We start from the raw sequence: 25,295 nt of genomic DNA, 5'->3' as shown, positions 1-25,295 counted from the left end.
TGCAGAGGACACCAAATTGGGAGGGAGAGCCAATACTCCAGAGGACAGGAGCAGGATTCAAAATGATCTTGACAGATTAGAGAGATGATGGGCCAAAACTAACAAAATGAAGTTCAACAGTGACAAATGCAAGATACTCCACTTAGGCAGAAAAAACGAAATGCAAGAGCAGTACATGTGAAAAAGATCTTGGAGTCCTTGTGGACAATAAGTTAAACATGAGCCAACAATGTCATGTGGTGGCAAAAAAAGCCAATGGGATGTTGGCCTGCATCAATAGGAGCATAGTGTCTAGATCCAAGGAAGTCATGCTACCCCTCTATTCCACTTTGGATAGACCACACCTGGAATATTGTGTCCAGTTCTGGGCACCACAATTCAAGAGAGATATTGACAAACTGGAATGTGTCTAGAAGAGGGCGACTCAAATATCAAGGGTCTGGAGAACAAGCCCTATGAGGAGCGGCTTAAGGAGCTGGGCATGTTTAGCCTGAAGAAGAGAAGCCTGAGAGGAGATATGATAGCCATGTATAAATATGTGAGAGGAAGCCACAGGGAGGAGGGAGCAAGCTTGTTTTCTGCTTCCTTGGAGACTAGGACGCAATGGAACAATGGCTTCAAACCACAAGAAAGGAGATTCCATCTGAACATGAGGAAGAACTTCCTGACTGTGAGAGTTGTTCAGCAGTGGAACTCTCTGCATGGTGGAGGCTCCTTCTTTGGAGGCTTTTAAACAGAGGCTGGATGGCCATCTGTCAGGGGTGATTTAAATGTAATATTCCTGCTTCTTGGCAGGGGTTGGACTGGAAGGACAAGAGAACTCAAGAACATCTGGTGGACAAAGAAGGCTGAAGAAATCCAACACCTGGCAGATACCCATAATGCTCAAGGATTTTTCAAAGCCACAAAGGTCATCTATGGGCCAAGAAACCATGGCATACAGCCTCTACGCTCATCAGACGGAACCAAACTCCTGAAGGACCAAAAGTCAATTGCACTACGTTGGAAAGAACACTACCAAAGCCTCCTAAACCGCAGCTCCAGTGTGGCCGAAGAGGTCCTCTCACAAATCCCGCAACAACAAACCAGGGATGAGCTTGCAGCATTGCCTAGTTTGGAAGAAGTCAGCAATGCCATCAGCCAACAAAAGAACAACAAAGCCAGCGGACCGGATGGGATCCCTGCTGAAATCTTTAAAGAGGGAGGACCTGCGCTGACACACCAACTCCACCAGCTCATAGTAAAAGTGTGGGTGACCGAGAAAATCCCAGCAGACTTCAAGGATGCCACCATCATCACCCTCTTCAAAAAAGGGGAAAGAACAGACTGCGGAAACTATCGAGGTATCTCCCTTCTAACCTCTGCTGGAAAAATCCTCGTAAGAATCCTTGCAAACCGCCTTCTGCCCCTCTCAGAAGACACCCTCCCAGAATCCCAGAACGGCTTCCGCCCCTCCAGAGGAACTGTGGACATGATCTTCACTGCACGACAGCTCCAAGAAAAATGCAGGGAACAAAACCAACCTCTGTACATGGCATTCATCGACCTTGCAAAGGCATTCGACACAGTGAATCGCAGCGCTCTCTGGACCATCCTCCAAAAAATCGGGTGCCCAAGCAAATTTGTGAACATCCTGCGGCTCCTCCACGATGACATGATGGCAACAGTCTTGGACAGCAATGGCTCCCAAAGTGACCCATTTAAGGTGGAATCGGGTGTCAAACAGGGATGTGTTATTGCCCCAACTTTATTCTCCATCTTCATCGCCATGATACTACACCTTGTTGATGGGAAGCTTCCCACCGGAGTGGAAATCATCTATCGGACAGACGGCAAGCTATTTAACCTCAGCAGACTGAAAGCCAAAACCAAGGTCACAACAACATCTGTTATAGAACTCCAGTATGCTGATGACAATGTCGTCTGTGCGCATACAGAAGAAGATCTACAAGCCACTCTCAACACCTTTGCAGAAGCATACACAAAGCTTGGCCTGTCACTGAACATCGAGAAAACCAAAGTGCTGTTCCAGCAGTCACCAGCCGCCCCCTCTCCAATGCCAGAGATACAGCTTAATGGTGTAACATTAGAAAATGTCGACCATTTCCGCTACCTTGGCAGCCACCTCTCCACCAAAGTCAACATCGACGCCGAAATACAACACCGCCTGAGCTCTGCAAGTGCAGCATTTTCCCGAATGAAGCAGAGAGTGTTTGAGGACCGGGACATCCGTAGGGATACTAAGGTGCTTGTCTATAAAGCTATTGTCCTCCCAACCCTGCTATATGCCTGTGAGACGTGGACTGTCTACAGACGTCACATGCAGCTCCTGGAACGATTCCATCAGCGCTGCCTCCGGAAAATCCTGCAAATCTCCTGGGAAGACAAGCGGACAAACGTCAGCGTGCTGGAGGAAGCAAAGACCACCAGCATTGAAGCAATGGTCCTCCAACATCAACTCCGCTGGACAGGCCACGTTGTCCGGATGCCTGACCACCGTCTCCCAAAGCAGTTGCTCTACTCCGAACTCAAGAACGGAAAACGGAATGTTGGTGGGCAGGAAAAGAGATTTAAAGATGGGCTCAAAGCCAACCTTAAAAACTCTGGCATAGACGCTGAGAACTGGGAGGCCCTGGCCCTTGAGCGCTCCAGCTGGAGGTCAGCTGTGACCAGCAGTGCTGCAGAATTCGAGGAGGCACGAGTGGAGGGTGAAAGAGAGAAACGTGCCAGGAGGAAGGCGCGTCAAGCCAACCCCGACCGGGACCACCTTCCACCTGGAAACCAATGCCCTCACTGCGGAAGAAGATGCAGAGCAAGAATAGGGCTCCACAGCCACATGCGGACCCACAAGGAAACCCATGATGGAAGACCATCTTACTCGTCCAACGAGGGATCGCCTAAGTAAGTAAGTAAGGACTGGATGGCCCATGAGGTCTCTTCCAACTCTTTGATTTTATGATTCTTAGCTATCTTCCCTTCATCTCAGCTGAAACCACCCCCTAAAAAACTTAAAGGTCTATACATTCTCTGCAAATGTGGAATCTAAAGGTCTCATGGCCTGAGGATGTTTTTTTGTTGCCATTCATTCTGACAAACATACTTTCTTTTTAATAGCTACTGTATCTTCACTCCCATCTTGGTCGCCTTCCAAGCTCGAGTCAATAAAACTAGTCTTTTCCTGAACCAGGAAATATTTGCCAAAAGGAGGAGAGTTTTGAAAAATAAAACTAAAAGGTGCTTTTCTTTCATTTCTGAACAGCATACAGTTTGGAGCATTGGAAAAAAGGAGCTTTATTCAGGAGTCGGTATCCCAACTCCGTAGCCATCCAGAAATGCAAGACGACTACCAGTTTCCCAGGAACAGGAAGCCCATCTGTGCTTCTCCAAGAAGACCTGCAGGTAAGTATTTTTCCCTTCTGGTATTTAGATATGTGAGAATTTATTTATTTGAAGGATATTTAGTGGATTCCTCTGCCAAAAAGGCCACAAAATCATCTACTTAGTGTTGCTATCTGAAAGATACAGAAGGGATGTAGCTACACCAGACATTGCCAAACTTGGGCCCTCCAGGTGTTTTGGACTCCAACTCCCACCATTCCTAACAGCCTCAGGCCCTTTCCTTTTCCCCCTCAGCCGCTTAAGCGGCTGAGGGGGAAAAGGAAGGGGCCTGAGGCTGTTAGGAATGGTGGGAGTTGAAGTCCAAAACACCTGGAGGGCCCAAGTTTACCCAAGCCTGATCTACAGTTTAGAATCAATGCAGTTTGATACTACTTTAATTGCAATGGCCTAATGTTATGGAATCCTGGGAGGTATAGTTTTGCAAGATCTTTCACCTTCTCTGCCAATGAGAGTAAGAGTCCCTCCAAACTACAAGTCCCAGGATTCCATAGTATTGAACCATGGCAGACAATTAAAGTGATGTCAAACTGCATTACTTCTGTAGTGCAGATTCATCCAGAAGTCTTATAGAAACCAACTGGAAGAGATCCAAAAGAGAAATTGATGAATGAAAATAATTTCTAAGAGTGTGTTTACACTGAAGAATTAATGCAGTTTGGTAGTGCTTTAACAGTCATGCTATGGAATCATGGGGGTGTAGTTTGACAAGGTCTAACTACAACTCCCATGGATAAATATGTGAGGAGAAGTCAATGCAGTTTGACAGTGTTTTGACAGCCATGGTGCCATGCTATGGAATCATGGGGGTGTAGTTTGACAAAGTCTAACTACAACTCCCATGTATAAATATGTGAGGAGAAGTCAATGCAGTTTGGCAGTGTTTTGACAGGCATAGCTCCATGCTAAGGAATCATGGTAGTTGTAATTTGACAAGGTCTAACTACACCTCCCATGTATAAATATGTGAGGGAAAGTCATAGGGAGAAGGGAACAAGCTTGTTTTCTTCTGCCCTGGAGACTAGGATGCATTCGAGCAATGGCCTTCAAACTGCAGGAAAAAAAGGAGATTCCACCTGAACATTAGGAAGAACGTCCTAACTGTGGGAGCTGTTCAGCAGTGGAACTCTCTGCCCCAGAGTGTGGTGGAGGCTCCTTCTTTGGAGGCTTTTAAGCAGAGTCTGGCTGGCCATCTGTCGGGGGTGCTTTGAATGTGATTTTCCTGCTTCTTGGCAAAATCAAAGAGTTGGAAGAGATCTCATGGGTCAACAAGTCAAACCTCATTCTGCCAAGAAGCAGGGCAATCACTTTCAAAGCACCCCAGACAGATGGCCATCAAGCTTCTGTTTAAAAGCCTCCATAGAAGGAGCCTCCACCACGCTCCGGGGAAGAGAGTTCCACTGCTGAACAGCTCTCACAGTCAGAAATTTCTTCCTCAAGTTCAGGTGGAATCTCCTTTCCTGTTCTTTGAAGCCATTGCTCGGCGTCCTAGTCTCCAGGGCAGCAGAAAACAACCTTGCTCACTCCTTCTCCTCACATATTTATACATGGCTATCATGTCTCCTCTCAGTCTTCTATTCTGCAGGCTAAACATGCCCAGCTCTTTAAGCCACTCCTCATAGGATTGGACTGGATGGCCCAAGAGGTATCTTTAGTTTTCTCTGCCAAAGAATGCTGTTGCCTCATAGAACTATAAATCTCATGTATTGTCGAAGGCTTTCATGGCTGGAATCATCGGGTTGCTGTAGGTTTTTCAAGCTATATGACTATGTTGTAGAAGCATTCTTTCCTGATGTTTAGTCTGCATCTATGGCAAGTATCCTCAGAAGTTGCAAGGTCTTACAAACTCTGAGGATGCTTGTCATAGATACAGGCAAAACGTCAGTAAAGAATGCTTCTAGAACATGGTCATATAGCCTGAAAAACCTACAACAACCCTATAAATCTCATGATTCCATAATATGGAGCCATGGCAGGTGAAGTGGCATCAAAGTGCATTAAGTTCACAGAGTAGATGCTTCTTGGTCAGGTGTCGACTGGCTGATGTTCGGCTCTTGCAAAGGTATTCTTTTCTGCAAGTGAAAGGTATGCAGGAGAACCTTCCAGCTAAAAGCAGAGAGATAAGATTTGGCATTTTGACCCTAGGCGCCCAGATGTCCCTGTGAGGATCTGGTTTATAGTTGCAATTGGGGACTGAACATAAACCAGTTCAGCTTGCCTGTTCTTCTCTCCTCCATGATATTAATCACTGGATCAGTGCTTCTAATAGTTGACCCCGAGGGTGAACCTCCGGCACACTGATATTTGGGGATTGCTTTTTTGACATGGAAAAAATATCTGGTTAGGTGAGTATCTTGTATTTCACTTGACATTTTTGTCCTCTGATCTTAGCCTCTGAAGAATCCAGGAGAATCCAGGAGGAGCCACCTGGCAAATATCAAACGTGGGCAGATATTCAAAGGGGTCTACAAAGTCCGTGTGGCCACGGGGGACTTTTTGGGTTCGGGGACCTTCGACACTATCTCCATCTCCTTGGTGGGCTCCAAGGGGGAGAGCCCCAAGCTACCCTTGAACAACAGGGGGAAAGACTTCATCCCTGGAACGGTGAGCAATGAGACAACCACAGAATCACGTTTTGGAGAATTATGATCTTTGAAAAGGCATGATCTTGTTATTATTTATTTATTTATTTATTTATTTACTTTACTTGTATACTGCTGTTCTCAGCCCGAAGGCGACTCACAGCGGTTTACAACCAACAAAAACAGAAGAAATTCAATGTCAGATATAAAACAGTTAACAATCCCGCGCAGCACACAATTAATAAACACTTATTACAATAACTAATCACCATCATCTCATCCACAAAAACATAATCCAAACTCGTCAATCATTTTTCATTCCTATGTTCATTACCAATTATTGCACTAGTTATTCGAACGCCTGCTCAAACAACCAGGTCTTAACATTTTTACGGAATACCATTAGAGATGGTGCTAGCCTGATGTCCGTGGGAAGGGCGTTCCACAGTGGAGGGGCCACCACCGAAAAGGCCCTATCTCTCATCCCCGCCAGCCGTGCTTGAGAAGCAGGCGGGATCGAGAGTAGGGAGTTGTTAGAAATCATAACCTTTTGGAAAAATTGAGTATCCATGCCAAGTTTGGTCCAGATCCATCACTGTTTGAGTCCAAGGTGCTCTCTGGATGTAGGTGAACTACAACTCCAAAACCCAAGATCAATGCCCACCAAACCCTTCCCGTATTTTCTGTTGGTCATAGGGGTTCTGTGTGGGAAGTTTGGCCCGATTCTATCATTGGTGGGTTTCAGAAGACTCTTTGATTGTAGGTGAACTATAGATCCCACCAACTGCAGTTCCTGAATGCCAAGTCTATTTTCCCCAAACTCCACCAGTGTTTACATTTGGGCATATTGAGTATTTATGCCAAGTTTGGTCCAGATCCATCATTGTTTGAGTCCAAGGTGCTTTCTGGATGTAGGTGAACTACAACTCCAAAACCCAAGATCAATGCCCACCAAACCCTTCCCGTATTTTCTGTTAGTCATGGGAGTTCTGTGTGCCATGTTTGGTTCAATTCCATCATTGGTGGAGGTCAGAATGGTCTTTGATTGTAGGTGAACTATAAATCCCAGCAACTACAACTCCCAGACCCCACCAGTATTCAAATTTGGGCATATTGGGTATTTGTGCCAAATTTGGTCCAGTGAATGAAAATACATCCTGCATATCAGGTATTTACATTATGATTCATACCAACCAAAATATAATTTTATGGTTGCGGATCACCACAACATAAGATCGTGGCATTTGGAATCTAAATGATCTAAATGCCTTAAAAGGCACCAAATTTCATCTGATCCTGGAAAGTAAGCAGGGCCAGGCCTGGTTAGTACTTGGATGGGACACTATCAATCAATAGTGGTTGCTTTTGGTTTTGTTTCACAGGATGGAACTGGCTAACTGCTACTCATTATTTCTTGCCCATTCAAACTCTAAAATCCACGGGGTTACCAACATGAAGGTATTGTGAAGGCAAACAAGCACACAACATCTAACCTTTGTTCCTTTCTCCCAAGTGCTGCAGGCATGGAATTATAGAACATGAGGGAAAGTATCCTTTTGGACTGTCACTCCCAGATTCCCCCCACCCCCCAGCAATGGGAGTCCAAAATAGAAGGACCTTCCCAACACTGTCAACAAATACTTGGAGCTGTTGACTATATTTTGGAGGAATGGGCTGGCAAAACTACCTTCGAGTATCCCTTGCTTAAGAAAACCCTCTGAAGGACAATGGGATCACCACGAGTAGTATGACAATACATAGTGTTTTCCGATGGTCTTTGGCAACCCCACTTAGGGGTCCCGACCCTTGGGTTGAGAAATATTGATTTAGACCGATTGGCTTTCTATTATCCACAGTATGCCGATTTTTCATTTGGATTCCTGTCTGACAGGTTGAAATCTATATAATAATAATAATAATAATAATAATAATAATAATAATAATAATAATAAGGATTGTCGAAGGCTTCCATGGCCGGAATCACTGGGTTGTTGTAGTTTTTTTCGGGCTAGAGGCATTCTCTTCTGATGTTTCGCCTGCATCTATGGCAAGCATCCTCAGAGGTAATGAGGTCTGTTGGAACTAGGAAAAAGGGTTTATATATCTGTGGAATGACCAGATTGGGACAAAGGACTCTTGTCTGCTGGAGCTAGGTGTGAATGTTTCAACTGACCACCTTGATTAGCAAATAATGGCCTGACAGTGCCTAGAGCAAACTTATGTTGAGAGGTGATTAGATGTCCTTGTTTGTTTCCCCTCTGTTGTTTTGCTGTTGTAATTTTAGAGTTTTTTAATACTGGTAGCCAGATTTTGTTCATTTTCATGGTTTCCTCCTTTCTGTTGAAATTGTCCACATGCTTGGACAAACTCTAAAATTACGACAGCACAACAGCAGAGAGGAAACAAACAAGGACATCTAATCACCTCTCAACAAAAGTTTGCTCCAGGCACTGCCAGGCAATCAAATGCTAATCAAGGTGGTCAGTTGAAACATTCACACCTAGCTCCAACAGACAAGAGTCCTTTGTCCCACCCTGGTCATTCCACAGATATATAAACCCTTTTTCCTAGTTCCAACAGACCTCACTACCTCTGAGGATGCTTGCCATAGATTCAGGCGAAATGTCAGGAGAGAATGCCTCTAGACCATGGCCATATGGCCCGAAAAAACCTACAACAACCCAATAATAATAATAATGGTAATTTATTTATACCCCACTCCATCTCCCCCAGGGTGACTCGGGGCGACTTACATGAGGCCACGCCCATCAATACAATAAACACAGTATTACACAAAAACATAACAAAACCAAAAAATAAAATACATAAAATGCAAAAACCAATATAATAGACAACACAGCAATATAAAATCAAACATCAAAACACAGAAAATCATGGAGTTGGAAGGGACTCCCAGTGCCAGATAGAAAGGCACAATCAAAGCCCTCCCAACAGATGGCCATCTAGCCTCTGCTTAAAAACCTCCAGAGAAGAAGGCTCCATTCATCAGGTGCTGCTTTGTGCCAGCCTGAAGATAGAGCAAATGGACCCTTTGTATTGTCGAAGGCTTTCATGGCTGGAATCACTAGGTTCTTGTGGGTTTTTTTGGGCTATAGGGCCATGTTCTAGAGGCATTTCTCCTGACGTTTCGCCTGCATCTATGGCAAGCATCCTCAGAGGTAGTGAGGTCCTCACTACCTCTGAGGATGCTTGCCATAGATGCAGGCGAAACGTCAGGAGAAATGCCTCTAGAACATGGCCCTATAGCCCCAAAAAACCCACAAGAACCAAATGGACCCTTTCTTTTCTCTTTTGCAGGTGGATGAGTATGACATCTCCAACGACCAAGACCTGGGCGACTTCTTGATGATCCGCCTCCACAAAGACCGTTACCTCTTTTTCCCCGAAGACAGCTGGTATTGCAGTTTTGTCCAGATCACAACGCCCCAAGGAGAGACCTACCATTTCCCATGCTACCAATGGATGGAGGGGTACCGGACCCTGGACTTGAGGGAAGGGACAGGTGAGAAGCCAACAAACCCACCGCTTTCCATTTTCCTAACTGGTGTTGTGTAAAAACAGTTTCCCATTGGATGAAAGAAAACAATTTTTTCCCCCTAAACTAAGCCCATACAGGTTGAGGATCCCTTATCTGAAATGCTTTGGAGAAGAAGAGGTTTGGATTTTGCAATGAATGTGTTTATTTGCATTTTTAAAATTCCATTTTAGTCCTGCCTTTTTCTTGGTATTAGGACTCAAGGCAGTTAAAAATAAATATGAACTGAAAGAATGGAAATGCATTGAAATAGTATAAAAGTCAAAATATAATTAAAATTCTGGGCACCACAATTCAAGAGAGATATTGACAAGCTGGAATGTGTCCAGAGGAGAGTGACTAAAATGATCAAGGGTCTGGAGAACAAGCCCTATGAGGAGCGGCTTAAGGAGCTGGGCATGTTTAGCCTGAGGAAGAGAAGGCTGAGAGGGGATATGATAGCCATGTATAAATATGTGAGAGGAAGACACAGGGAGGAGGGAGCAAGCTTGTTTTCTGCTTCCTTGGAGACTAGGACGCGGAACAATGGCTTCAAACTACAAGAGAGGAGATTCCATCTGAACATGAGGAAGAACTTCCTGACTGTGAGAGCCGTTCAGCAGTGGAACTCTCTGCCCTGGAGTGTGGTGGAGGCTCCTTGTTTGGAAGCTTTTAAACAGAGACTGGATGGCCATCTGTCAGGGGTGCTTTGAAAGCAATATTCCTGCTTCTTGGCAGAATGGGGTTGGACTGGATGGCCCATGAGGTCTCTTCCAACTCTTTGATTCTATGATTCTATGAAAACACTTTTTATCTTTCAATCATTAAACACAATCATCTTTCAATCATTAAACAACATGGAGCCCCTGGTGGCGCTGTGGGTTAAATCCCTGTGCCGGCAGGACTGAAGACCAACAGGTCGCAGGTTTGAATCCGGGGAGAGGCAGATGAGCTCCCTCTATCAGCTCCAGCTCCTCATGCGGGGAGATGAGAGAAGCCTCCCACAAGGATGATAAAATATCAAATCATCCAGGCGTCCCCTGGGCAACATCCTTGCAGACGGCCAATTCTCTCACACCAGAAGCGATTTGCAGTTTCTCAGGTCGCTCCTGACATGAAAAACAAACAAACAAAAATTCAAAATGGAGCCCCCGGTGGCGCAGTGGGTTAAACCCCTGTGCTGGCAGAACTGAAGGTTCAAATCCGGAGAGAGGCGGATGAGCTCCCCCTATCAACTCCAGCTCCTCATGCGGGGACATGAGAGAAGCCTCCCACAAGGATAATAAAACATCAAATCATCCAGGTGTCCCATGGGCAACGTCCTTGCAGACGGCCAATTCTCTCACACCAGAAGCGACTTGCAGTTTCTCAGGTCGCTCCTGACATGAAAAACAAACAAACAAAAAACTCTAAATGAACAGTGTGTGTGTGTGTGTATCTCCATGCAAACATGTAGAACTGCATATTTCCATTGTTTTCATTCCATGCAGCGAAACTGATCTGCGATGATGCTGACTGTCCACTACTTCTCCAGCATCGGTCAGAGGAGCTGAAATCAAGGCAGGACGCTTACAGGTAGGGAAGGGGACTCTGGACTCCAAGAGGCACACCTTCCTGGCGCTCCTTTTCCCCCACATTCTTCCTGGCCTCCTTCCTTCCTTCTTTCTCTAGAAATCGGCAGGGTTTTTCCTAAGTAAACATTCGCTGGCAAACACAGCCTGGCAAACGATGTTTGCTTTGCATTCCACTTTACATTTTTTCTTGTGTGCGTGTTTTTGGTAGTTGTCACTCTGCATTCAGAACAAAACAGCCCGTTTTGGATGCGAGGGTTTTGTAATAACCGCACCTTTCCTAACACACACGGTTTATTGTTTTTTTATCTGTCGCTCTCCCGATTTCGTAACAATAGCTCACTTCTTTCCAGAATTCAATCATTTATTTACTTATTTATTTATTTACCATACTTATATACCGCCTCTCTCAGCCCAAAGGAAATCGGAAATCAATGTCACCAACACATAAAATATAATTTAAAACATTAACATATAATATAGACCATAAAAAGTAGTATTTATTTATTTATTTATTTACTGCACTTGTAGACCGCCGTTCTCAGCCCTAGGGCAACTCACGGCGGTGTACAACATATAAAAACAAATTACAATATAGGCAATATCACAAACAACAATAACAACATCACTATCAATAATACAATTACACTAAATCATTCGCGACGTCTCATCATAGAATCACAATCCAGTCTCGTTATCCATGTTCCGTTCCAATCATCATTGCCAATTGTTGTAGCACCTAGTCAAACGCCTTCTCAAACAACCACGTCTTTAGTCTCTTGCGGAATGTCTACAGGGAGGGCGCCTGTCTGATGTCTACAGGGAGGGTGTTCCACAGCCGGGGGGCCACCACCGAGAAGGCCCTATCCCTCGTCCCCGCCAGGTGTGCCTGTGAGGCAGGCGGGATCGAGAGAAGGGCCTCTCCAGACGATCTCAAAGTCCTCGTGGGCTCATAGGCCGAGATGCGGTCAGACAGGTATTTTGGGCCTGAACCGTTTAGGGCTTTGTAGGCCAACACCAGCACCTTGAATTGGGCCCGGTAGCAGATCGGCAGCCAGTGGAGCTGGAACAACAAGGGCGTTGTATGCTCCCTGCGTCCTGCTCCTGTTAGTAACATGGCTGCCGCGCGCTGGACTAGCTGGAGCTTCCGGGCCGTCTTCAAGGGCAGCCCCATGTAGAGAGCGTTGCAGTAGTCAAGGCGGGATGTGACCAGAGCGTGTACCACCGTGGCCAAGTCAGACTTCCCGAGGTACGGGCGCAGCTGGCGCACGAGCCTGAGCTGTGCAAATGCCCCCCTGGTCACCGCTGAAACCTGGGGGTCCAGGCTCAACGATGAATCCAGGATCACACCCAAGCTGCGAACCTGCGCCTTCAGGCAATAAAGCAATAAAAACCATAAAACACAAGTCCTCAGTGTCTCATTGCTAAAATCATTTTCCAATCGTTCCGTAGATCTAAATCAGTCTGTTACACTGCATTTGCAAATGCTTGCTCAAAAAGCCAGGTTTTAATGCTTTTTCGAAACGTTAGGAGGGAGGGTGCCGATCTGACATCTCTAGGGAGGGTGTTCCATGGCTGAGGGGCCACCGCTGAGTAGGCCCCATGTCTCGTTCCCGCCAATCGCATCTGTGAAGGGGGTGGGACCTAGAGCAGAACCTCCCCAGACGATCTTAAGCTTAAGCTTAAGTATCAAGAGTCCTAACGTTTAGGTTTTTAAATCTTGCATTCTGTAGCCAATTAAATAAAATACATTATTTAAAGGAGCTTCATGGTGAGGTTTAAGAGTCATTGATGCAACCAATGAACCCAATAGGTTTTTCTAGTGGGGAGGCTGCTGCAAAAAAAGTTGGGGCTTGAGTAAAACTTACCTTCAAAGCTTACTCTTTGCTTTTAAAAATAAATAAACAGGTGGGATGTCTTTGCTCCTGGGATGCCTCGGTGCCTGGAGGTGGAAAGCCTGGAAGAGATGGACACCAACTCGAAGTTCAACTTCACCAAAATCAGCGGCTTCCTGCTGAAGTCCAAGCTCACGTGAGTCACATTGAGGAGAGCATCGTTATGTTGTAAACTTATCGATTCATACCATCACCAAGTTGGGAAAGACCCCAGGGGTCATTCAGTCCACCCTTTCTGCCAGGCAGGAAAACACAATCAAAGTATTCCCAAGAGATGGCCACTCACCCTCTGCTTAAAAACCTCCAAAGATTTTTGGAAAATGGAAATCTCTATAGCATTTTGGAGAGTTTATGATCTTTGGAAAGGCATGACCTTGTTAGAAGTCGCAACCTTTTGAAAAATGATGCCATAACCTTTTGGGAAAATGGCATTCATGTAAAGCAATTAGGTTTCTCAGCTGTTAAACCGATAGAATCATAGAATCAAAGAGTTGGAAGAGACCTCCTGGGCCATCCAGTCCAACCCCATTCTGCCAAGAAGCAGGAATATTGCATTCAAATCACCCCTGACAGATGGCCATCCAGCCTCTGTTTAAAAGCTTCCAAAGAAGGAGCCTCCACCACACTCCGGGGCAGAGAGTTCCACTGCTGAACGGCTCTCACAGTCAGGAAGTTCTTCCTTATGTTCAGATGGAATCTCTTCTCTTGTAGTTTGAAGCCATTGTTCCACGTCCTAGTCTGCAAGGAAGCAGAAAACAAGCTTGCTCCCTCCTCCCTGTGGCTTCCTCTCACATATTTATACATGGCTATCATATCTCCTCTCAGCCTTATCTTCTTCAGGCTAAACATGCCCAGCTCCTTAAGCCGCTCCTCATAGGGCTTGTTCTCCAGACCCTTGATCATTTTAGTCGCCCTCCTCTGGACACATTCCAGCTTGTCAATATCTCTCTTGAATTGTGGTGCCCAGAATTGGACACAATATCTAGGATGTATTTAGGTATCTCTTTGAACTGTTAGGAACAAAGATATACCAAACAACAAAACACACACACACACACACACATATATATAGCAGAGTTTCAGAAATATTGTTTTTTAGTTGTTCAAAAAGTCTACTCTCCCTTAAAATATATTTACTTTTAAATTAGTGTTTCTCAACCTTCCCAATGCCGCAATCTCTTCATACAGTTCCTCATGTTGTGGTGACCCCCAACCATAAAACTATTTTCGTTGCTACTTCATAACTGTCATTTTGCTACTGTTATGAATCGTCATGTAAATATCCAATACGCAGGGTGTATTTTCATTCACTGGACCACATTTGGCACAAATATCCGATATGCCCAAATTTGAATTCTGGTGGGGTTGGAAGGGGGGGTTGATTTTGTCATTTGGGAGTTGTAGTTGCTGGGATGTATAGTTCACCTACAGTCAAAGAGCATTCTGAACTCCATCAATGCTTGAATTGAACCAATCTTGGCACATATAACTCCCATGACCAACAGAAAATACTGGAAGGGTTTGGTGGGCATTGACCTTGAGTTTTGGAGTTGTAGTTCACCTACATCCAGAGAGCACTGTGGACTCAAACAATGATGGATCTGGAACAAACTTGGCACAAATGCTCAATATGCCCATCTTTCTCATAATAAACAATCCAAAGTCCAAAGCATCTGTCTTGTCTGAGAGTCTAGTAGAGTTTCTGTCTAGTCTGAAAGTTCAGTGGAGTCTGAGATGTTAAATGGAGTCTGAGCGTGGAACAAGCCCAGATCTGATCACATAGTCCACAGTCCCTCCCACAACAAAGAGTAAAAACTGCAAACCAATACACACTCGTACAATACAATAAGCAATCTGAATTATATGCATAACAAATAGCTAGTGGAGGTTGCTATTTCCAACAGGATTTTGGGTAGAAAGAAAGAGATTGGATCCAAGTCATGGGTTTCTAGTTCTACTGCTCCCTAAGGCAGGTAGTCCTCACCATGATCCCACCCCCAAAATAAGCTTTGATTTGCACTGTGAGCAGGATTCGAATGTGCACAGGGACTCCTAGATTTCAAGTCAAACAACTTAACCACTTGGCCATCACAGCCGCCTTTGGGAGGGCTTTTGTGTCCCCATAACTCTGCTCCTCCCAAAGATCTCTTCCTTTGACTCAAAAGAAATTGATCCATGACATTGCATATTCCATCATCCACAGCCAGAGAGCTTCCCAAAACAGATCATATTTCGGGAAGCTGTTCCTCTGTTCCTTTGCAATTATTTTGTAAGTATGAATTGCATATTTACCTCTACACATCCCATATGCCCATTGTGGCGGTATGAAAATCGTGCATAGTTCACATCTTTACCAATCCACACACTGTCTTGCTAGAGAAAAGATATGCCACACAGATGATCAGTAAAAAATAAAGTGTTTACTCTTTGTTATGCAGAGCGACATATATACAGTCATGAGAACAGTTGCATTGACTCAGTGTCCTTTGAGAGAGATTCAAATGGTCCTTTGGTGTCCATGGGAAAGATCTCCTTCCAGCAGCCAAGAAGCAAAAATTACTAACTTTCTTGGCAAGCTCCAGCACAGAAAACCTAAACATGTAACTGTTGCCAAAACTCCCAGTCTCAGCTAGTTTCTTGGCATGGCCCAACCAATTAGTTTTATGCTTTGCATTTTTCAGTTAACACACTCACCAACTGATTTTTACATGCTCCAACACTTGTTGTATAATATCGATTTCTTTTTTTGTCTTTAGCACATTGGAATTGAAATTAAAGGGATTCATGAACCGCACAGAGTCTTGGAAGAAGCTGTCAGACATGCGGAACATCTTCTGGTTCAACAAGACGCCCGTTTCAGGTATCAGAAGAAGCGGAAGTATTGTTTCAGAAAGCCTAAACACTAAGGGTGCATCTACACTGCTATATAGTCCAGATGATCAAAGCAGATAATCAACATTATCTGCTTTGAACTGGATTATATGAGTCCATCCTGATATATTATCCAGTTCAAAGCAGATAATCTGGATATTACATGGCAGTGTAGAAGGGCGCATCGACATTGTAGAATGAATGCACTTTGACCCACTTTAACAACCACGGCTCAATGCCCTGGAGTATTGGGAGTTGTAGCTTTACAAAAATGTAGCCTTCTCTGGCCAAGAGTGCTGGTGCCTCACCAAACAGCAACTCCCAGGACTCTAGAGCATTGAGACATAGGCGCCCAAGTGGTGTTAAACTGCATTAATTCCATTGTGTAGATGCACCACTGTCTTGAATAGCTTTGCTCAGGTTCTGCAACTCAGGGAGCATCTAAACCAGGTATGGGCAAACCTAGGCCCAGGGGTCAGCTGTGGCCATTTGGGCTCTTGTCTCAGGCCCTCCTCTCTCACCATCCTATCCTTTCTTCATTCTCTTTCCTTCCTCCTTCCCTTCCTCTTTCTCCTTTCCTTCCACCCTTTCGTCTTTCCTTCATTTTCTCTTCTCTCCCTCCCTCCCTTCCACACTTTCATCCTTCCCTCCCTTTCATCTTTCTTTCTTCTCTCTTTCCTTCCTCCTTCCTTCCCTCCCTTCTCTCCCTTTTTCCTTCCATCCTTCCCTTCCCTTCCATCCTTCCCTTCCTTCCTTCCCTTCCTTCCTTCCCTTCCTTCCTTCTTTCCTCCCTCTTTCTCCTTCCTTTCTTCCCCTTTGTCTTTCTTTCCTTCTCTCTTTCCTTTATCCCTTCCATCCATCCATCCTTCATCCTTTGTTGCTTCTCTTTTTTTCTTTCTTCTTTATTTCTTCCTCCTTCCCTTCCTTGCATCCTTCCTTTCCACTGTTTCATCCTTCCTTCCTTTCTTCCTTCCTTTTTGTCTTTCCTTCCTTCTCCCTTTCCTTCCTCTTTTCCTCCTTTCCTCCCTTCTTTCCATCCATCCTTCCTTTCCACACTTTCATTCTTTCCTCCCTTTTGTCTTTCCTTCCTTCTCTCTTTCCTTCCTCCTTCCCTCCCTCCCCTCCCTTTTTCCTTCCATCTTTCCCTTCCACCCTTTCATCCTTCCTTCCTTCCCTCTTTCCTCCCTCTTTCTCCTTCCTTCCCCCTTTCTTTCCTTTTCTCTTTCCTTTGTCCTTCCCTTCCTTTCTTCTATCCTTCTTCATTTCTTCCTTCCCTTTTGTCTTTCCTTCCCTCCCTCTTTCCTTCCTCCTTCCCTCTCTCCGTCTTTCTCCTTCCATCCTTCCTTCCTTCTCTCTTTTTCCTCCTTCCTTCCTTCACTGGGCAGCCAGTCCTCCTCACAGGGAGTGCTAACACATGGCCCCCAAGTTAGAAAGTTTGCCTGTGCCTAGTCTAAATGGTAGACTTAATGCAGTTTGAACCCACTTGAACTGCCATGGCCCAATGTTATGGGACCCTGGGAGTTGTAGTTCAGTGAGGCAGTGAAACTACAACTCTCAAGATAAATGGTATGTCTTCTCTCTCTAGAATATGTTGCTGAACACTGGGAGGAAGATACTTTCTTTGGCTACCAGTATCTGAATGGTGTCAACCCCGTGGTCATTGAGAAATGCACAGAGATCCCATCCAATTTTCCTGTCACCCAGGAAATGGTTGCTGGGTCCCTTGCGGAGTCTACAACTCTCCAGGAAGAAGTGCAGGTAACTTGTCTTCCATCTTTTCCTTTCCCTTTTGAACTAGTTTTTTTTTTGTACCTCTATGGGTGCATCTACACTGCAGAATGAATGCAATTTGGTGCCACTCAAACTGCCATGGCTAATGCTATGGAGACCTGGGAGCTGTAGTTTTACTAGGTTCTTAGTCTTCTCTGCCAAATAAAGCTGGTGCCTCATCAAATTACAGTTCCCAGGATGTCATAGTGTTGATCCAGGGCAGTCTAAGTAGTGTCAAACTGTATTCATTCTACAGTGCAGATGCTCCACATGAGATGGGTTGTTTGAGGATGGATCCGTTCCAGATTTTAGTCTGAACTTTAAAGAGACTATGTGCTATAATTGATGCCTTTGGCAGGTAGTTGAATACTTTTATATTTAGAGTGCATCTGGAGTGTAGATATCCAGTTAGGCTCCACTTTTACTTCCATGGCTTAGTGCTGCATAATCCTGGGATCTGTAGTTTGATGAGGCACCAGAGAAGGCTAAAGATCTTGTAAAACTACAATTCCCAGAATTCCATAGCATTGAGCCATGGCAGCTTAAGTGGCTTCAACACTGCATTAATTCTACAGTGTAGATGCACTCAAGGATGCTTCTTTAATGTTTGGACTAAAACCCGGGGTGGATTCACGATTCTACTGATGTAGAAACCCAACTCCCACTATTCCCAACTAAACAGCACACCGATCCAAGCCAAAGTTGGGACTAATTATTTAATTTTGGATAACAACTCCCAGAATCCAGCTATTCCCAAGTGGTTGTCCCACTCTTCATATGGTGACATCTACGCAGCCACCAAAAAAACTCCCATTTATAGCTGGTCATGCTACTAGTCCTCATTGTTTTCTTCTTTCTGACTTGTAAAGAAGGGGAACATCTTCATTGTGGATTATGAGATCCTGCAAGGCATCCCAACCAACATTATTGAAGGCGAGCGGCAGTATTTGGCCATTCCTCTCTGTCTCTTCTACCAGACGCCAACCAGGGACCTCATCCCCATTGCAATCCAGGTAAATAAAGGGTTAGAAACACACCTTTTGCTCCATTCTTGCATCTCAAGGTGCATCTACACTGCATCATTAATGCAGTTTGAACCCACTTTAACTGCCAAAGCTCAATTGTATTGAATCCTGAGATCTGTAGTTTGGCAAAGAAGGCTAAAGACCTTGCAAGACTGCTACTCCTAGGATAATACAGCATTGAGCATGGCGGTCAAAGTGGTTTCAAACTACATTCATTCTACACTGTAGATGCACCTTCAGAGTACATCAGGTTTTTGCATTTTGCAAACAGTAGGGACTAGCTTCATAAAATGCAAAACACTTCAAGTGCAAGGACCTTCTTGAGTTTTCCAGAGCATGAAACTTGGTATTTTGTAATGCATTAAAAACCTTTGGAAATTAGAAATAATTACTGTAATTAGTGGCACTTATTTCACATGCTTCTAAGGCAATGCTCAAGATACTGCAAGGTAGACTCCAGCAATACATGGAGAGAGAGTTGCCAGATGTACAAGCTGGGTTGTGATGGTGTGGTGAGTGAATTAGAACCAGACATCCTGAGGAGTGAGGTTGAATGGGCCTTAAGAAGCATTGCTAATAACAAGGGGTTTATATATCTGTGGAATAATATCCAGGGTGGGAGAAAGAACTCTTGTCTGTTGGAGGCAAGCGTGAATGTTGCAATTGGAGAACTTGATTAGCATTGAATAGCCTTACGGTTTCAAAGCCTGGCTGCTTCCTGCCTGGGGAATTCTTTGGCGGCGTTAGCTGGCTGCTTCCTGCCTGGGGAATCCTTTGGAGGCGTTAACTGGCCCTGATTTTTTCCTGTTTGGAATTCTCCTGTTTTCTGAGTGTTGTTCTTTATTTACTGTCCTGCTGCAGGGCTATTCAAGTCTAATCAAGTTGGCCAATTGCAACATTCACATCCGCCTCCAACCGACAGGAGTTATTTCCCCCATACTGGATATTCCACAGATATATAAACCCCACTTGCCTAGTTTCCAACAGACCTCACAACCTCTGAGGATGCCTGCCATAGATGTGGATGAAACATCAGGAGAGAATGCTTCTGGAACATGGTCAGACAGCCCAGAAAACTTACAGCAACCCAGTGATTCCGTCCATGAAAGCCTTCGACAACACTTATGTTGAATTCGTTGAGACTTGATGAGATATTAATTGAAAAATATAGCAAAATGTGTTGCAGGATGTCCCTCCTGCAGTTTTTGCAGCTTAATACACATATTCCATTATGGGTTGCTGTGAGTTTTCAGGACTGTATGGCTGTGTTCCATATTTTTATGATAGAAATAATTATGAAAAGGCATTTATAACCAATTTGCAGACGACACCAAATTGGGAGGGCTAGCCAATACTCCAGAGGATAGGAGGAGGATTCAAAACTATCTTGACCAATTAGAGAGATGGGCCAAAACTAACAAAATGAAATTCAACGGGGACAAATGCAAGATACTCCACTTTGGCAGAAAAAATGAAATGCAAAGATACAGAATGGGGGACGATGCCTGGCTAGAGAGCAGTACGTGTGAAAAAGATCTTGGACAACAAGTTAAACATGAGCCAATAATGTGATGTGGCGGCAAAAAAAGCCAATGGGATTTTGGCCTGCATCAATAGGAGCATAGTGCCTAGATCTAAGGAAGTCATGCTCCCCATGCTGTATTCCGCTTTGCTTAGACCACACCTGGAATATTGTGTCCAATTCTGGGCACCACAATTCAAGAGAGATATTCACAAGCTGGAATGTGTCCGAGGAGGGCGACTAAAATGATCAAGGGTATGGAGAACAAGCCCTATGAGGAGCGTCTTAAGGAGCTGGGCATGTTTAGCCTGAAGAAGAGAAGGCTGAGAGGAGATATGATAGCCATGTATAAATATGTGAGAGGAAGCCACAGGGAGGAGGGAGCAAGCTTGTTTTCTGCTTCCTTGGAGACTAGGACGCGGAACAATGGCTTCAAACTTCAAGAGAGGAGATTTCATCTGAACATGAGGAAGAATTTCCTGACTATGAGAGCCGTTCAGCAGAGGAACTCTCTGCCCCGGAGTGTGGTGGAGGCTCCTCCTTTGGAAACTTTTAAACAGAGGCTGGGTGGCCATCTGTCAGGGGTGATTTGAATGCAATATTCCTGCTTCTTGGCAGAATGGGGTTGGACTGGATGGCCCATGAGGTCTCTTCCAACTCTTTGATTCTATGATTCTAACAAAAATTGTGTTGCGTAGTGTAATTAGCTGGAATTTCTTTTGGAAACTGGAATCAATAAAGAGAACAGAGCAGAGAGTTGGGTCAGCTTTTTAAAGTTCAGACTAAAGTCCAGAACGGATTCAATGCTGCCAGTTATTACTGGTTGGCACCTTGCTTAGGGAACATTTGTTGGCATTTTAAGCAGAATTTGGGAAAGTTAACATTTTTGGACTACAGCTTCCAGAATGCCCAAACAGCATAGCCACTGGGAGTTGTAGTACAAAAAATAGGATTGTGGTTAGGATTTGATGGCTAGCTGGCTGTGTTTGAGTGTGTGGTTCTGTTCTGTATTGTGACCCATTCCAATACTCTTGATCCATTCCTCAGCTCAGCCAGACTCCGGGTCCCGAGAACCCCATTTTCCTCCCTAGCGACTCCAAATGGGACTGGATCCTGGCAAAGATGTGGGTGCGGAACGCGGACTTCCACATCCACCAGAACCTCTCGCACCTCCTGCGGACGCACCTGATGGCTGAGATCTTTTCGATGGCCGCCCTCCGGCAACTGCCCATGTGCCACCCACTCTTCAAGGTACGGCAATGGGACGGCACTACAACTCCCAGATTCCCTGGCAAAGACTCTGGGAATTATTTATTTATTTACTGTATTTGTATACAGTAAATTTACTACATTTGTATATATTGTCTTGTCGTTCCATTTTCCTATGTCAGTTACTTTGCATTTGCAAACGCTTGTTCAAAAAGCCACGTCTTGACTTTTTTCCAGCTTTATTTTTTGGATTCTAGGAATTGTCATATTTTGAGCCCACTGAAGAAATCTTTGCATCCATTTAGGATGTGTTTACATTGTAGAATGAATGTAGTTTGACACTGCTATGGGATCCTGGGAGTTGTAGTTTGTCGAATCACAAGAAGCCACGTCTTGACTTTTTTCCGGGTTTGTTTTTTTGGATTCTAGGAATTGTCGTCTTTTTGAGCCGACTGAAGAGGTCTTTGCATCCATTTAGGGTGTGTTTACATTGTAGAATGAATGTAGTTTGACACTGCTATGGGATCCTGGGAGTTGTAGTTTGTCGAATCACAAGAAGCCACGTCTTGACTTTTTTCCGGGTTTATTTTTTGGATTCTAGGAATTGTCGTCTTTTGAGCCGACTGAAGAGGTCTTTGCATCCATTTAGGATGTGTTTACATTGTAGAATGAATGTAGTTTGACACTGCTATGGGATCCTGGGAGTTGTAGTTTGTCGAATCACAAGAAGCCACGTCTTGACTTTTTTCCGGGTTTGTTTTTTTGGATTCTAGGAATTGTCGTCTTTTTGAGCCGACTGAAGAGGTCCTTGCATCCATTTAGGGTGTGTTTACATTGTAGAATGAATGTAGTTTGACATTGCTTTGCGATCCTGGGAGTTGTAGTTTGTTGAATCACAAGAAGCCACGTCTTGACATTTTTCCGGATTTATTTTCTGGATTCTAGGAATTGTCATCTTTTGAGCCGACTGCATCCATTTAGGGTGTGTTTACATTGTAGAATGAATGTAGTTTGACACTGCTATGGGATCCTGGGAGTTGTAGTTTGTCGAATCACAAGAAGCCACGTCTTGACTTTTTTCCGGGTTTATTTTCTGGATTCTAGGAATTGTCGTCTTTTGAGCTGACTGCATCCATTTAGGGTGTGTTTACATTGTAGAAGGAATGTAGTATGACATTGCTCAAGGCTATGGGATCCTGGGAGTTGTAGTTTACCAAGGCACTCGTACTCTTTGGCAGAGAGGGCTAAAGACCTTGTGATCACAGAAATCATGGGAGTTGTTCTTCGAGGTGGCTAGTCTTCCCTGTCAGAGAAATGCTGGTGCCTCTCCAAACTACAACTTCCATAATTCTAGCCATAGCAGTTAAAATGGTGTCAAACTGCCTTAGTTCTATAGCGTAGATCAGGAGTGGGCCAACTTCGGTCCTCCAGGTATTTTGGACTCCAACACCCACAATTCCTAACAGCCAGCAGGCTGTTAGGAATTGTGGGAGTTGGAGTCCAAAACACCTGGAGGGCTGAAGTTGGCCTACACCTGGTGTAAATGCACCCTTAGAATAAAAACTCGACTGCACACGTTCAGGAAACAATATTAAGATTATACAGTATAAGATTAGGATGCATACCACTCTCTGTTGTTGGACGACATCTCCCAGTAGCCATAGTAGCATAACCATTGAAAAAGAATGCTGGGATTTGTAGTCCCACCACAATCAGAGAGCCTTATGAATATGTAGCACTTAAATCGAAGTGTTATCTACATGTATATGGATGTGAAATATTAAAGAAAGCCAATGTGATGCAACTGTTTTGAGTGTTTGATTAGGAGACTAGGGTTTGGATCTCTAGTTGGTCGGTGTGTGATTTTCCAAAGTCTCTTCCAATCCAAAGATATGAGGATTTAATGCCGGTTCTCTCCATCCCACAGCTGCTGATTCCTCACTTGCGATACACCCTCCAGATCAACACTTTGGCCCGAGTCAGGCTGATCAAGGAAGGAGGCATGATGGATAGGGTAAGACTGGGTGCCATTTACACCCATATTTATTGTGTCTGTTCAATATGTTTTGATGCCATTCCCTCCTGACTGGATTCCCAGACCAAGCCAGCAATCCATGCAAGGTAAAGTTTTACTATTTTCTCCTATTCGAAATTAATTTAATTTAATTACAACATTTATATGCCGCCCTTCTCACCCTGAAGGGGACTCAGAGCGGCTTGCAAGTTATATGTACATACAATATATTATTAGCATATAGCACAATATTATATATTACTATATTGTACTATAACACCATACTGTAATATTATTAGTAATATTACATGTAATCTATATAAATAAACATGTCATGTTCAATGTATTGTCGAAGGCTTTCATGGCTGGAATCACTGGGTTGTTGTAGGTTTTTCCGGGCTATATGGCCATGTTCTGGAGGCAATTTTTCTCCTGAAGTTTCGCCTGCATCTATGGCAAGCATCCTCAGACGTAGTGAGGTCTGTTGGAAGTAGGAAAAATGGGTTTATATATCTGTGGAATGACCAGGGTGAGACAAAGGACTTTTGTCTGCTGGGGCTGGCTGTGAATATTTCAGCTGATCACCTTGATTAGCATTCAATGGCTTGGAAGGGCCTGGGGGGAATCTTTTGTTGAGAGTGATTTTATGTGCCTGTTTGTTTCCCCTCTGTTGTTTGGCTGTTGCAATTTTTGAGTTTTTTAATACTGGTAACCAGATTTTGTTCATCTTCATGGTTTCCTCCTTTTGGTTGGGGTTGGGGGTCATCTCCATTTCTAAGCCGAAGAACCGGCATTTTCTGTAGACATCTCCAAGGTCATGTGGCCGGCAAGACTACATGGAGTGCCGTTACCTTTCCGCTGGAGCGGTACCTATTGATCTACTCATATTTGCATGTTTTCGAACGGCTAGATTGGCAGAATCTGTATAGATTGGCATTATGTGATGTTTAATTTTGCAGGCCACGTCGGCCGGTTACGAAGGGATTGTTCCTCTGGTGGCCAAAGGGGCTTCCAGGCTGACCTACTCTTCCCTCTGCCTCCCGGAAGACATTGAAACCCGTGGAGTCTCTGCAGTGGCCAACTATTACTACCGGGATGATGCCATGAACATTTGGGTCGCCATTGAAAGGTGAACGTTGGTCTGAAAGGCAATAGAAAATAGCATGGAGGGGAGTGAAGATGGAGGGAGGGACCTGACCTTGGAAAAGTTGGCCTTTAGGGACTGCATCTCCCAGTCCCTAAATATGGGCTTAAAGATTTCTCTTGCATTCCAGCTTTGTGAGGGACATGGTCAGGTACTATTACTGGAGTGATGACCGTGTCCAGAACGACCCAGAGCTCCAAGCCTGGATCCAGGAGGTCTTCAGGGAAGGTTTCCAAAGCAGGGAGAATTCAGGCGCTCCTTCTTCTCTGGGGACGAGGGAAGAGCTCATCAAATTCATGACAATGGTGATTTTCACCTGCTCAGCTCAACATGCCGCAGTCAACAGTGGACAGGTAAGACCATATTTTCCAAGGCAATAGTTTTACTTTGTCCAAGAATGGATAGGAAATATTTTAATTAAAAATTAGGTAGTCATCTGTCAGGAGTGCTTTGATTGGGTGCCTGGCAGAATGGGTTGGACTGGATAGTCCTTTGGATCTCTTCCAACTCTGTGATTCTATCTATAACATGTTTCCATTTAGCTTGTAAAGTCAAATGTGTAATATCTGTATTGGCCACTTGATGGCACCAGAGACCACTTTCTGTTAGTTGTCAATGACACAACAGCACCAGTTACTTACTTATTTAGGCGATCCCTTGTTGTCTGAGTATGATGGCCTTCCAAGTGTAGTGTCTTGGTGATGGATACTAGGTGACTGTGGAGCCCTATTCTTGACCCACATAGTCTTCCACATTGAGAA

At 44.4% G+C, this 25,295-nt stretch overlaps 1 protein-coding gene across 1 annotated transcript in view; it reads left to right on the top strand.

Moving 5' to 3' along the window:
- LOC132777575 (polyunsaturated fatty acid lipoxygenase ALOX15B-like) overlaps positions 1 to 25,295 on the top strand; it is a 39,889-nt gene that overhangs the window by 8,505 nt on the left and 6,089 nt on the right. The window contains exons 3-14 of the mRNA XM_060779934.2: positions 3,260 to 3,399; positions 5,788 to 6,000; positions 9,297 to 9,501; positions 11,004 to 11,088; positions 12,993 to 13,115; positions 15,736 to 15,839; positions 17,436 to 17,608; positions 18,490 to 18,633; positions 21,215 to 21,418; positions 23,304 to 23,390; positions 24,350 to 24,519; positions 24,665 to 24,887. Of these exons, the coding sequence (XP_060635917.2) occupies positions 3,260 to 3,399; positions 5,788 to 6,000; positions 9,297 to 9,501; positions 11,004 to 11,088; positions 12,993 to 13,115; positions 15,736 to 15,839; positions 17,436 to 17,608; positions 18,490 to 18,633; positions 21,215 to 21,418; positions 23,304 to 23,390; positions 24,350 to 24,519; positions 24,665 to 24,887 (1,871 nt within the window). The remainder of the gene's footprint in view (positions 1 to 3,259; positions 3,400 to 5,787; positions 6,001 to 9,296; positions 9,502 to 11,003; positions 11,089 to 12,992; positions 13,116 to 15,735; positions 15,840 to 17,435; positions 17,609 to 18,489; positions 18,634 to 21,214; positions 21,419 to 23,303; positions 23,391 to 24,349; positions 24,520 to 24,664; positions 24,888 to 25,295) is intronic.

Source organism: Anolis sagrei, chromosome 6 (assembly GCF_037176765.1).
Source record: "Anolis sagrei isolate rAnoSag1 chromosome 6, rAnoSag1.mat, whole genome shotgun sequence".
NCBI classification, from domain to species: Eukaryota; Metazoa; Chordata; class Lepidosauria; order Squamata; family Dactyloidae; genus Anolis; species Anolis sagrei.
The sequence above is the reverse complement of the archived record's forward strand: the minus strand, read 5'-3'. Positions and strand labels throughout refer to the sequence as shown.